Here is a 14,313-nt window from a genome sequence, read left to right as displayed (position 1 = left end):
ATTCTATGATTCTATGTTTGCTAATGATTGTTTTCAGCATCTGCAACAGAATTCTGGAACTTTCTGAAGCGATCACCCAGGGGTGCAGGGCTGGTTTGCTGTCCCACTGACACGGTGTGTGAAGAGGATGGAAGTTAAGATTCAAATCACTGCAAAGTACTGAAATGAATGAAATGTAGCTGCTTTTATTTTAAAAAGGGCTTCACGTTTTCTGACATACCTTTTGTGTTATGCAAATGGCATAAAGATATAATGGATCTTCAACATACCACAACTATTACATGATGACATTTTTACAATACCTATGGCACACACACAGGTTGTGGAATCAGTTTTTCATCATAATGTTTGTAGCTGGAAGGGCTGGCAAAAGACTTACAGTTGTTTATTTCTATGTACTGCTATGATTTTAGGAGAACTCTGAAGCAGTATTAGTGCTGGCCTTACAAACCGGATTTTTATGCTGCTTCCATTTGTGTATTTTTTAATGCAATCTATGTTACCACATGTAAAATGCTTATAAAAATATATTAAGATCTAAAACTGCCACAAAGAACAGAGAATTAACTTTGTTCAGCTGACTCACTTCTGACATTTCTTATTCTTTCACTCATTATTCAGATCTATCAGTGCATACTAATGAAACCCAGGGAGACGGGTTTTTAGAGACAGGGAGACATGCAACATTTCTCTGAGGAAAACCTTGTGTCCTGGGATCTTTAACTGCCCTGGCAAGACTCTGGGGATGTAAAAGTTTGGCAAAGACCTTAAATATTCATGTGCTTCATCAAGCCTGGGAGCAGCCCTTCTGAATTAAAATGCTAAGGAGAATGTAGGACGAAATCCCAGATGTAAAAGACAAGGTAAAAATGGATAAATGCTGCATTACAGTACTTGGTTTATTTCAGTTATACCCACTGCACCTCATCAGGAAGCAAATGAACTGAATCCCACAGAGGATGGCTCAAGATTTTCACGTGGTTATTTATCTAGGGTTACTTTTAACTAAGTTTAATGAAATTTGGTTAAAGCTCCTCAATAATTCAGGCTTTCACTTTCTGTAACTGTTCTGAAGCAACAGCTTATCCCCCAGGGTCACTTGAGCAAAGGGAGCACACAAGTGTTTCTTGCTCAGATGAAATCTTGATCCAGGCACAGATTTGCGAGTGCTTATTTCTAGTGCTGAGGTCACCCAAATGATCAGTACTAATAAAGACAAAAACAATAACCCCGGTCTGTTTCCATTTGGCAGGAACTGACTGTACTCTCTAATTTACTGCATACCACTTCCAACACCAGATGAGTGGGTCGTGCTCCTGCAGAGCTAATCCTGCTATTTGTTTTATACCCAGCGTTTGCCTCCTGCCCAACTGACACCTGTGTGTTTCTCCTGTGCCAATATGTGTTTGCGTACACAAGGGTCTATTTTCAGGTTTCCTCAGCAGGGAATCTTGTATGTTTTCACAGGTTCAGAATAAGCTGATTTCATCAGAAGAACGTAAGATTTCCAGAAGCCCCAGAGAAAAGCAGACAAATCTCCCACATGTCTTGAGAAAAAAAATATAGGAATTTTAAGATCTGGGCAAGAAGTCTAACAAAGCAAACACATTTCTGCAAGAGCAGGAAGGACGATTCAATACTGCAGGAGTGAGCTACTCCACCTGAAAACACTACACCGAACATATCTGTGTCACACCAACAAAGAAAGAGAAGGGATGAAAATCACAGATTAAACACAGGGAACATGAGAAGAACGTTAATCTAAGATCAAGGTGCCCATCATGCATGGCAACGCAGAAATGGTCTTTTTCCCTCTTTTACCACCCTGCCTGAACTACAGAAACCGCTCCAGCATTCACCCTCCTGTGGAAACCAAGAAGTGCTCTGCTGCTTTCTTCCCAAAGAGGAAGGAGGCAGCCCCTCCTGAACACCAAAGCACTGCCCAATCGCACCCCGTATTCTCAACGCGCATCTTGCCAGGCTGCGATGGTGGCTGCTGGCTGCTGACTCAGCATGGCCAGCTCAGATTTCTAGCTGCGTGCTCAAACAGAGGGAAGATTTCTCTATATGCAGAGAAACCCACCCAAGAGCAGAAGAAAAAACCTGCACGTGACTCCGATATCATACACTGGTACAGAGTTTTGGCCGAGTTACAAATACAGGCAAGGGAAGGGGGTAGGAATTACCCTAGGAAAAAATATAAGATAAAGCCCAAATAGAGTGAATTTATGGAAAAGGCTAAAATCTGGATTAGAAACTTCAGCTGTTCACAACTGCAAATACCAAGCAATAAACAAAATTCTTAACATGACCTTAAAGCTAGGTTAGAAAGGTGGCATTCCTTATTTCCCCCTGGATGCAGCGGAAGGTCTGAATGGCTGCTGTACGCTGTTATACTAAATTTCCCTTTAGTAGCCTAGACATCATGTGAGAAGCAATAAAACCCCAATCTGATCTGGGGAAAGCTGAGAAGTGGAACCACAAAAAGATATTGCCTGTGACCACAAAACTTTGAAATGTGTTGAAGGAGTAATGTCTTAATTATGTTATACTACTCTGTTGGTTTTAATCCAAGAGATTCCATAATACCTATACTAAGCGCTGGGGAACTGGGACAGACAGTGTATCTTTAGAACATGACACTGTACTTGAGTCTAGCCAAAACCCAGCAGACAGCCTACTGCAGCTCTTCTGCTCCAGCACAATCTGCACTGAGGGTCAGGAACCTGTGAGGAGGAGAACTGCACTGACCTACACTGACAGAGAGAATTCTTTAATAAAGGTACACAGTACATCACTTCCTTCCACAAGTACCTAGTCACTGGTCAAACCTTTCCCACTGAGCCTTATTCCTACAGACCTGCCCAATGTGTTGCAATGTCAAGAGATGTATTTTGAGGGTATCTTCACAGAGACAGCCCAGCATTTCAGATCCCAGGCAGTGGATCTGCACAAGGTAGGAGATAAGTCGGTTGGTTGTAGGTTTTTTTCCCCCTCAGACTGATTCTTTTTATCTACCCAGCACGTGGCTGACTTTGCTCCTGTGGCAAGGACCTTTACAGCTACCTGGCAAACGTGGCACTGACAAGCATGTTGGCTCTGGCATTTCCATGTCTGACTGTGACCTGCTGTCCCCTCAATCCTTACACATGTACTGTTCCGGTTCACATATAAGGATCGCAAGATTTGCTGGAATATGCACTGAACACACCATGAGTACAAGTACTCCTCAGGAAGGCTTAGCACAGAGACAAGATGGGCAGCTATCCTCACAGGAGCTGTGGATCAGCTGTATCTTCTCTCCAGTTGCACAGACATCCTTTCCGATTTAAATCTCCGACATAAGTCCCCACTGACCAAGTGACACGACACATTATGGGAATGATAAGGAAACAACTGAGTTGTGAACCCCAGAAATACTGTCTCTTGTAAGGGAACTAAAGGATGAGAGGTCAGCAGGCACCCCAGGCCCAGCCCCAAGCAGCAGCTGCCTATCAACGCCACCAAAAGCTTAATGAAAGTGGCTTCAGAGCACCAAATTCCAGGGGACCATGCCCTGTTTCCATGTCTTCTCTTCATTAACTTGCTGCATGAGTACAGGGACAGCTGATCCAGCCAAACCTCTGCTGAACAGTGTATTAAGCAGTGTAACCCATCATTTAACTTCTATTTCAAGGTGGAGTTTTGCACTGAGAATTTCAACAGAAGACACCTCAACCACAAAGACTTTTTCCTGTTTTTCCCCATAAGCTGTAAAGAACTGTACACCTGAAAACAGACATCATGCTTGCAGCTTCACACTGAACTCTGGGATGCTGTAACATTCGACCTCAGGCTACTCTTTTCCCCCTTCATGATCCACAGAAGGAAACAGAATTCAAGAAGAAAAGCTGACAGGTTTGTTACATCCATGTAAATAGTAACTGAGTGTCACATGTTGACAGGAGTGGGTTTTGCAAGTGGGTGATAAGAGCCACATGTGATGTGAGGCCTGAAGATAGTAACAAGGGAGAGGACCCAAAAGGCTCAGAAATTGCTAGTGGGGGTGTTAGCAGAAGACTGAAGACTTTTTAACAGCTAATCAATGCACCAAACCTGGGCAATGGGGCTGATGTGCTCTGAACTGCAGGGCAGACTGAGTGAAAGTGGCTTCAGAGAGGGACAGCAGCAGCACAAATCACAGTTAAGTCATTCCCACAAGAACAGGCTGTTTCAGCAGAGACCTAAGGGGAAAGAGACTCAAAAAAAAACCCCAAATAATCCCAAAGCAAAACTAAAATGAACAAAAAAACACCCCAAAAATACAGGTGAGAGACTCCTGCACATCTACAGCTAAAATGAGACCAAGATCTGGGGGGGACTGAGAGAAGAACTGCCGTTTCCCACTCCCTTGGTGGGTTTCTGAGTGTACTCTCTCTTTCCCAAAGGATGCTTCATTTCCTCAAGTGATGCAAAGGTTTGAGACCCCAAGTCCAGCTACTTCATCTCATGAAGCAGTTCTATTTCTAAAACAGGACACTTGGTATTTCGTTACAAACTGCACACAATAATGATTTCACCATTCACTGATACACAAAGACAGCTTCCAAATTTAGTCCTAGACTAACTACATAAAAACGTGAATGCAGGATCCCAGATATTCATTAACTCCTCTTTACATATCATAGCCTTACTGCTCGGTTTGCTCAGGGAACCCAGGACAAGGATTTTGCTCTGAGGAGCAGTCTTTTTGAACTGAAGCGGCACCCCCGTGTGATCAGCACTGCAGTACAGCCACATCTGCACCAGGTCTGCCTCTCAAAACACATTTGCTGGAAGCAGCAGCAGTTTTGCACTTTGCTGAAGAAGGAGCCCGTGAGAGCTGTGAGGATCAGTCATTGCCACCGAGCTGACAATAATTTATGCAGGAGTTCTCAATTGTTCTTAATGGCCTGCCAGATGATAAAGGGAATGCAAAGCAGATCACAAAACCAACTCCAGCATAGCCGCTGAGAGCAACGTTCTTGAAACTCACTCCTGCTAAGAAACAGGAAAACACAGGAACTGAAGTGGCTTCCGGAGAAGCAGTGAAGCAAAGCTCCGCTATCGTCCAGTAATTCCTGGAGATGAGATTTTGTGACTGCAATGGAAAAATTAAACCATGATTTCCAAGATTCACCAAGATTGTCAATGGAGAATTGGAGTAGAACAAAAACTTCCTATACTGTCAACAACAGATTATTACTCTTTCCAGCTGGTTAAGAAACGTTGCTACTGATACCTCAAAACCTCAGAAATACCAACTGTTTCCAATAGTCTGAACTGAATGCAACTCAGTAGGTAATAATCCCAGACTGGTTTGTGTTGGAAGGGACTTTAAAGCTCATCCAGTTCCAACCCTGGAGCCTTGAACACTGCCAGGGATGGGGCAGCCACAGCTTCTCTGGGCACCCTATGCCAGCGCCTCAGCACCCTCACAGGGAAGACCTGCCTAATGGCTAATGCCAAATCTCCCCTCTGTCTGGTTAAAGCCATCCCCCCTTGTCCTATTATCTACTTATTTTTCCCAAGATAACACCAAACTGTGTTGTAGATGTTTGGAAATGCAATTATGCTACAGTCAATGGACTTAAATTTGGCAATGTATCAACATTCATAGCTTAAAATGGGCAATGAAACCGATCTAGAAATACACACAGAAAAATCAACTTCTGAGCTTGTAACTGCCTTATACAGCAAAAGGCATCAACATACATACATTAGGCTACACCCTTAAACAAGGTTCCTGAAGCAATTCATGGACACTGGTATTTTCTGGATGTGTGGTCTCTTTGTGTACTTCACAGTAATAGAAAATAGAAGATCCCCTCTCTTTGCGGACTCCAGCCTGTCCAAACCCTTTCCCTGCTACCTGCCCAAGACTTACCATCTTTAGTGGCTTCAGCTACATCTCCCTGACCAGACTTCTCATTCAAGTTGCTTCTGGACATAAACCATGGACTTTCTTAACAGGAGGAAAACGCATCTGGCTAATGCCAATGCTTCTGCCACTGACAAAGACATTTCTGTGGAAACACCAACTTCTGCATCATTTGGACTCCAATAGAAAGGCCCATGCTCTGTTCATCATCCTTCCCTAGGCACAGAAGTCAGGGACATCAAAAAAGCATACGATGATCATAGGCACTTTTAGCCAGGACAAAAGAATTTACACAATTATCCCATGCAATGTGAGGTCCATCTGCAGTACAAACTTCCCTGTGACATGAAAAGCGCTGTGTCAGTATGTACCATGGACCTGCAAGGAAACTGCCTGTTCCCAGCAGGGTCTCACACCTCTCTGCTCATAAAGGTTTCACCACCTGTATTTATATTTTAACTTCCTGTAAGTCTTTTCCATTGCAACAGTACTGAATTTATATTTACAACTGGTTCTAGACTCTGGAAAGTCCACGTGGATGACAGCAAGCTGATGAGTTCAGACAGTCAGCAGTGATGAGCGAGCAAATCAGTGTGGACAGGAGAAGAATCTCACTGACTCATTTTCCAAATTAAAATGCATTTCATTTGGAAAAACAAAAGAAATAAAATAGAATTTAAAAGAGGAGGCTGCCTCTATTTTGTGAAACAATGCCTTTCCATGTTGTAAAACAAGCATGCACCAGGAAGTAGCGTCCTGTTACACACAGGAGACTTCTTGCTGAGCTATAGACAAACTTGATTGTCACAAGGTTTGTATTTCACACATTGTCATCTACCAGCAAAATCAAATACCCACAACTTTTAGGGACTGGGAGGAGGAAGGGGATGAAGAGAGACAAAGGAAAGAACAAAGTTAAGAATGCATCATGCAGGAAGAGGAATTCTGTCCAGCAAAGCTGCCCATTGGCTCCTCAGCCCATGGAGCTGCAGCGGCTGTGAGCAGGCACAACCTGCAGCCTCCCACTTCTCCTGTGAAGGGCTGCAGGAGAGACCCGAGCCCCAGGACCAGCTCCCCTGTGCCCTGCTCATCACAAGGCTCCGTGCAGGGCTGGGCAGCACAACCACCGAGTTCAGACAGAAACCACCAGAGAGTGTTTTAAAGTGGGCTGTGGAGGCATGGAGCACATTCAAGAGTAGACAGTGAGCAGGAAGCGCCAGCTCCCCTTCCCAACAGTGGGCTGTATCTGCAGAAGAAAACATACTCTTCTCATGAAGGAAATAAAACTTGCAACTAAATGTGCATTTCAGTAAATCATTTTCATTCTGGGAAGAGTCAGAAAAGGAAAATACAGGTTTTCACACTTCCCAAAGGAGGATTTCATACTTGACCTAGTCAATGGGCAGGGACTCCCTATTACCCCCCAGAGGCAATATTACCCTCTCACTTCAGGGAAGCGAGATCAGTGATACAGACTGTGGCAAGGATGTTAGATATTACATGGCATTTATTTCCATACTCTGATACAACAGCAGTGCAGAGATGGACCAACCTAGAGCAATGTGGAATAACTATGAGGTTTAGATAGGTGAGCAGATGCTTCCCAAGAGCTGCTGCCCTCTCAAAGAACTACATCTCCCCAAGACAGGCCCATGTTTGCTCAGAATCCAGGTTCATGTTCAATTCAAGAAATAGTTTAAATTGCCCAATGTACTGGCTGAAGTAGAGGCAAAACAACATACTTTGTTCCTTCACAAAAACTTTGCATTTTAGTCAATATTAGACTATATCCGATTTTATTTTATAATTGGCTACAGAAGGTTATGCAAAACCCATCAACTCAATTTGAAGTATGACTATACCCCACTTCACCAATAGCAAAATCAAGCTTAATATGTGTCAGGTTTGCTATGTTCAGGACACCTACCAATAAATGTACAGCAGTTTGTAATATACTCATTTCAAAAAGAAAGAGAATCTCCCACATTCGTGCAACTGCTCAACTCTGGCTATTGTACAGAGGCTCAAAAGGCACTGCAGATTTACAGCAGCCAGGCACTTCCAGCTCAGCAACACAGACGTTTTCATGACGGCACTGACACAGAAGTTCTTAGCAAACACTTGCTCAACTGGCAAGGTCCAGGACTGAATGCTGGGGCTGAGTGGCCCAATCCCTTTACTGGTGTGGGCCCTCACTTTGATGTCGTAAGTGGTATCGGGCTTCAAACTCATCAAAGTGATACTTGTGTCCTCGGTGGTATTAAGCAGGGTGACAGACGTAGTGTTACACACTTACTCCTCACAGGAACGTTCTCAGAATTAATCCATACATGCCTGGGAGACACTGACACACCACTGTGACAGAGGCCATAAAAATACTGGGTCTCCGACGCCCGCGTGCTGCCTGTTGGAGATGGGCTGCTTCCAGCTCACCCGGATGGCAGTCGAATTCACAGACTCTGCCTCCAGCTTTCGAGGTGGGGCACTGGGCACATCCCCATCAGAGCACAAATGCAATATTCCAGTGACTCTTAACATTTGCAGGATGGCAGAAATTACAGATACACCCGACCTCTGAAGCCATGTGTACTCCTCTCCCCTTCCCTGCAGTACCCTGCTTGCCAAAGAGAGCCAGCCCAGCTCTGCTCTGGGGGTGGCTGGGCTTGTGCTCCTTGAACTGAAAATGCTCTTGATGCACATCACTGGTGAGAAGTGACAGAACGGCGCCTGCACGCATGGAACTGGGGGATAAACAAGCCTTTACTTAACAAAAGTAAGGGACCTTTACAATGCGTTCCAAAAGCTGGATTAAAAGATATTCGGTAATTTGATTTATTCTCCTCATGTAAAACACGGCAAGAGGAAAACGATTCTAAAAACATAGAGAAAATGGTGACCAGTGAATAAAACCCTGTGCTGTGGGAAAACACAAATGCTTTTTCCCAGGCTGTGCTGCTGAGCTTTCCAGACTATCTCAGAATTTCAGATGTGTCATACCTACCCGTGGGAAAATAAAGGTTTTAAATGCAGCATTAAAGTAAGAAGAATAGTGATTTTAAAACCCAAACAAGACTGCCTGCTGACACATCTCCCCTCTTAACAAAACCCGTAACAATCCTACTTCCCAAATCCCATTCCCACCCAATAAATTAAAAATAAGAGGACAGTCCGCACGTTTACACGTAAGAAAGAAGGTTGCAGAACCAAGTTCTAATGTTGTAAAGCACCATTCATGGTTTTCAACGTCCCCAAGGTATTCTACTATGTCCAGTTATTTGAGGTAGTGGCAATAAGTAACATTTTCTTCAGTTAAAAGACAAATGACTCCTTTATCTTTCCATGCCTAAATCAGATACCTGCTGAATCAATAGCCACATATTCAAAATGCAGTTAGAAAGCAATAAAAGATTCCTGACTGGATAGAAAGGATTAAAGAATCATAAATAAGATGCAACAGCTCTGCATAGCTACGTGCTTATTGTGCTTGTAAATGGAAAAGGAAGAAGGAAGGGTCTTCAAGGAAAGCAGCCAAAGGAAACTGAAGCAAATGTAAAAAGTATTTTAAGGCTATATTTAGAGGAAGACATTCTTCCTGCATTTGCCAAGCTGTGCACGTCATTTCACACAGCATGTTTTAGCCAGCTTTGTAAGTCTATGAGAGAGCGGGGAAGGGGGGAAGGAATCTGTATCAGTTGCCAGAAATGGAAATCTTACATTTATGTAGAGGAACAAATACTTTAAGCATGTGAATCCAAGACAACTTTCTGAAGGGGGGGAAAGGGGAAGGAGGGGAATGGGTGTGCAAGCATGGTGTTAAATTTTCTAGATACCACAGAAGAATTCTGCAGTATCTAGTTTATAAGTAACATGATTTAGCCTCTAATACTCCCTTTTGAGTCCAGGCTCACTAGCCTTACCTATACCACTAAAAGTACTCAAATGAGTGAATTTCACTAAATTCAGGTCTTCAGCTGGTGTGTTACAAACTATCTGACAACTTGCCCATGTTCATGCAGACAGGATCCATCAGTTACAGAAGCAACTAAGTACTTCTCTTCTATAATGCAGTAAATGACCATCTTGGATAAACAAACACCAAAGGCAAGCACAAAGGTGAAAACAGAAACAAAACTATTCCAGATTTGCAAGAATATGGTGCTTTTTCTTTAATGTGTTTAGCACATGTCACAAGGTTTCACTATTTGCATAAAGAAATGTCAAGCACACAAAAAATATGTCAGTACCAGATGTAATGGTAACAGGCATAAACCACGTGGAAATTTCCTGTTAGTGACCTTCTGGAGGGTGGGGATGGAATTCATTTGAGAGATAGGGCTGGTTTTACTTCAACTTACACAAATGACTTCTAGAAAAAGGTTTTACCTTCATTCCCTTCTCCAGGCGGCTGATAAAATGAAAGTCCCAAAGATATGATGGCTGCAATTTCCAAGATTATAAGAGTCACATCCTGCAAGGCTTCCCAGACTAGCTGTAAGAATGTTTTTGGCTTCTTTGGAGGTATAAAATTTTTTCCAAAAATAAGCTTTCTTTTTTCTAGGTCTGCAGCAGTGCCAGCTAATCCTGTAAAGAAAATAAAACAGCACACATTAAAATTGCAGTGGAATAGAAAATGCCTGCTTAGATCTGCATCCCTGCAAGTTATTTCTCCAAGAGCAATTACAAGCTGTACCACCTATGGCATATTAACAAATAGACAGATATTCCACTTAAATTTTGCCTTTGCAAGACGACACATCCTTACATTCTGAACAGAATCCTTATGGGCTGCATTTGGTACTCATTCCTAACAGTTTAAAGCATACAAAAAGTCAGTAGGTTTACTTTAATAAGACCTATGTATACAGATACATACATACATGTAAGCAATGACTTCTGAAAATAGCCCATAAAGCACAAACACAGTATACTGGGGATGTAGCTGGAATAGCCATTGGCAGCTTTTGGTAACAGCCACAGAAGCAGTATTACATATGTCTGTTCTGACCTCAGGTCCACAACCTTGAAGTATAATGCAATAAAGCAAGTCTCATTCTACTGCAGAGCAGCCTCTCCTGCTGCATTCGTACTGCCACACACCACTAGAACGAACTGTTGGTTAAGTGAACAAAGGCAGCAAAAGTGACAGGTTGCATATGCAAAGAAAGTAAAAAAGGGAATGATACGGTTCCTTAAATCAATATAAAAATCCATATTTTGCACGACACTTCAATTTAAGAACATTTCAATGGAAGGATACAGCGTAAGAACGTGCGGTTGCACTGAACAACCAACTTTGTGTTTTTTCCCCTATTTTAATGATATTAATCTATGCAGTCTAGCGCCTGTTCAGAAAACAAAAAGGACCTGCAAGTGTTAGGATGGAATAACTGTGCGCATCCTCCGTGCTCAGCAGCATGAGGAACTGCAATAAGATCAGTGGTTACATATATCAGCCAAAAAACATTTGACATCATTTGGAACATTTACAAAACTGAAGGTTTTGAACGTGCTCAGCAACATCAAGTTATTCACGCTTATTCACCCTAACGTGACATGATGACAGCACTTGAGTTGAGAGTTGGCCTCGGAGCTATACGAAGGTGCCTGCAATAGAGCAGGAGGAAACGATGGAGCCCACACTGTAAGGATTCAATCTTCACACAGTTTAGGGTAAGCCCTTGCTCCCTGAAGCATGTCAGTATCCGGAGGTACTGGCACTCAGCTGTATGTCTCATTCCTTCAGGACTGGTACAACTGTTCCCAGCAGTGTGCACGTGCCAGGAAGCCTCCTCTTGGATGGAAGCACCGGGCCCAAGCGTCATTCCCTCAAACGAAAGTGATGCTTTCCTGAACAGACCAGTCCTGCTGCAGTGCAGGAGAAGATGTCAACTCGCCTTTCACTGCGGGTATATGATTACAGCTGCTGGGTAGCTTCTGGCTCTTGGTTAACTCATCAAACTTTCATTTCACCTTCAGCTTTTAAGAAACGCTATCCCCCTCTCCTAGATAAAGGCAGGCTGTAGTTATCGTTACCTCACCTCATCTAATTTTCAGTGCCTGGTGCCACAGTAACAGCCAGGTTCCAGCTGTTAGTGTGTCTACATTATTTCTCCATGATTCAAACAATAACACGTCCAACCTCTCCACTCCTCCATGAGCTCCCAGTCAGCTTCCAAGGTAAACACTTCCCACTGCGAAACAGGAATTGCAAGCGATGAGCTGTTTGGGTAGCTGCCCTTCTGTGAACCAGCGCAGATCACAGGAGTGGGGACAACACACGGGAGGCACTCACCACAGCTGGGATCCCACACAGGGCCAAGCCTTCAGAGCCACCCACAGTACCACCGATCAGCTTTCAGAGGGCTGCAAAGCCTGCCAGCACAAGGAAGGATTTTCACTGCAAACAGCATGCACAGTGTGAAACAGGCCCCCAAAACATAACCTCGTGCAAATACAGCAGGGACTTCACGCATAAAGAGGAAAGCACACGGAAAGCACACGGACAGCACTGGCAGTGGTAAGCATTCAGGGCAAGCAAAACTCTGAAACGGGAAACTCCAGAGCACTTTGGGAAGTGGAAGGAAGAGATGTCTGACAAATGCCTCTGTTCCAGCACAGGACATAGGCGCAGGGTGGTGGGCCAGTTCCAGTGGGGAAGGAGGTGATAGGGTACTCAGCACCCTGAGAGGGATGGCTGAAATGGCACAGGGAATAGCTGTAGTCTTCAGCAATCCTGACAGTCTCCACCTAGACATGATGAACTCACCACTTGGAAATAGTGCTACAGACCTTCAGGAGGCCATAAAAAGTACACATACCCTGTGTACTGCTCATAATGCTCATACAAATACATGGCCAGCCTGAGAAGTCTCCAAAGCAAAAGACCAACACTGGAACTCAAAGAGCTGCCTTCTCTCTAAGATAAAAACTGTTTTCATTTAGTCCCCATAAGGTTGAGGACCAGACTGGATTTAAAGCATCTGTGGTCACAATTACCTTCTAGACTACAGTCTAAATAACCCATGCTGGAATTCAGACATAAATTTCACTTAATTTTTCTCTTTCATTTTTTAATACTAAATACTATTTTCTTAAGACCCCTGAAGAGACACGGGTAAATCATGTGATTCTATTCTTTTCTGTAAGTCTGTGTCTTGGTGAAATTATTCACCAAGTCAGTGTCACCTAAAATAAACAGCACGTTCAGCTTCAATTAGGAAATCTGTTTTCTTGTAAGTCATTCAGAAACACTGGAAAATCAAATGCAATGTTTAGTTCAAGCCAAAAGGTTTCCCTTTTCCTGAGATCTGGCCATTGCTCAACAAAGCTCCTTCAGCAAAACTGTGTTTTCTTGTTTTCTTATCTCCCACTGAATGCCAGAAACTAAAATACTGCATTTAGAGAGAAAGGGAAGGAGAGAATGCAGAAACCTGCAGACCAATTGATGAAACCCCATCTCAACAGTCCTAAGCATTACTGCAGAGATAAGGTCAGAAAGGGACAATAAAAGGAATACAGAGAAGCCAAAGTTATAAAACGAGATACAGCAAAGGGAAACGTGATTGAGAATCTGAGACAATGAGAGAGGTTTATTCTGCAAAGCTTCCATAAACTCTCCATACCATAAACTCGCAATTCCACTGCCAGCAGAAGGTATGGTGGAAGCGGGGGGGACGACGGGGGACGGGACACACCTTATCTACTTGAAACCACCTGCTTTATTCAGAAACCTTATTTTAAACAGTGCTAAAGGTGCGAAGAGGCTCAGGTGCCCCCGGCCCCCGCCGCAGACCCGCAGGCTGCTCTGCCCTGCTCGCGTGCGATGACAGGCCGGGCAGATGGCAAAGACGTCAATTACACAGCGAGACGGGAAGTGGACATCTGCCCTCACCAGGGCTTCCACCCAGAGACAGCTTCCCTGCTGCCAGCTTCTTAATGGGGTTTTTCCATTTTACACATGCTGACTTCACCACTGCTCCTGACGAACACTTTAGTCATATTTCTTGCTTGCCCCTTCAGTGTTGAGTCCTGGGACGATAATGACAGAGCACTGCAAACCCAAGTAATCGGAAATATCAGTTTTATATGGAGGTAGAAAACATCTAAAGAAGTGAAAAAAAACACAGTGGGGACTAAAATAAAATCATACATGGAAATAGCAGTTCAACGTGACTCCACGTTACTGGCTAAAGCAGCAGCCTTCCACCTTGCCTTCTGCATGCTAGCAAGCCACAGACTAGATGCTTTTATGTTCATTTGTCCACACAGCATGAATTTTATTAAGTGCTTTTCCATGTTGAAGCTGTGCAGTACACTTTGACCCAAGTGTTTTGGAATGATTAGAAAGATTTGGGTTAAGTTTATCTATTAATAGCATCCACAGGTTTAGGAAACACTGAAAATTTATTACTGAT

General features: G+C 43.5%; 1 protein-coding gene across 5 annotated transcripts in view; it reads right to left on the bottom strand.

Moving 5' to 3' along the window:
• The window catches only part of ATP2B2 (ATPase plasma membrane Ca2+ transporting 2), a 244,025-nt gene that overhangs the window by 115,001 nt on the left and 114,711 nt on the right, over nucleotides 1-14,313 (bottom strand). For all 5 annotated transcript variants that reach the window (XM_061472920.1, XM_061472921.1, XM_061472918.1 and 2 more), the window contains exon 3: nucleotides 10,283-10,480. In XM_061472920.1, the coding sequence (XP_061328904.1) occupies nucleotides 10,283-10,480 (198 nt within the window). The remainder of the gene's footprint in view (nucleotides 1-10,282; nucleotides 10,481-14,313) is intronic.

The sequence above is a fragment of the Pezoporus flaviventris genome, unplaced genomic scaffold (assembly GCF_033815535.1).
Source record: "Pezoporus flaviventris isolate CSIRO_AGI_PZ_B2104156 unplaced genomic scaffold, CSIRO_AGI_Pfla_v1 ptg000073l, whole genome shotgun sequence".
NCBI classification, from domain to species: domain Eukaryota; kingdom Metazoa; phylum Chordata; class Aves; order Psittaciformes; family Psittacidae; genus Pezoporus; species Pezoporus flaviventris.
This window is presented reverse-complemented; position numbering and strand designations above follow the sequence as displayed.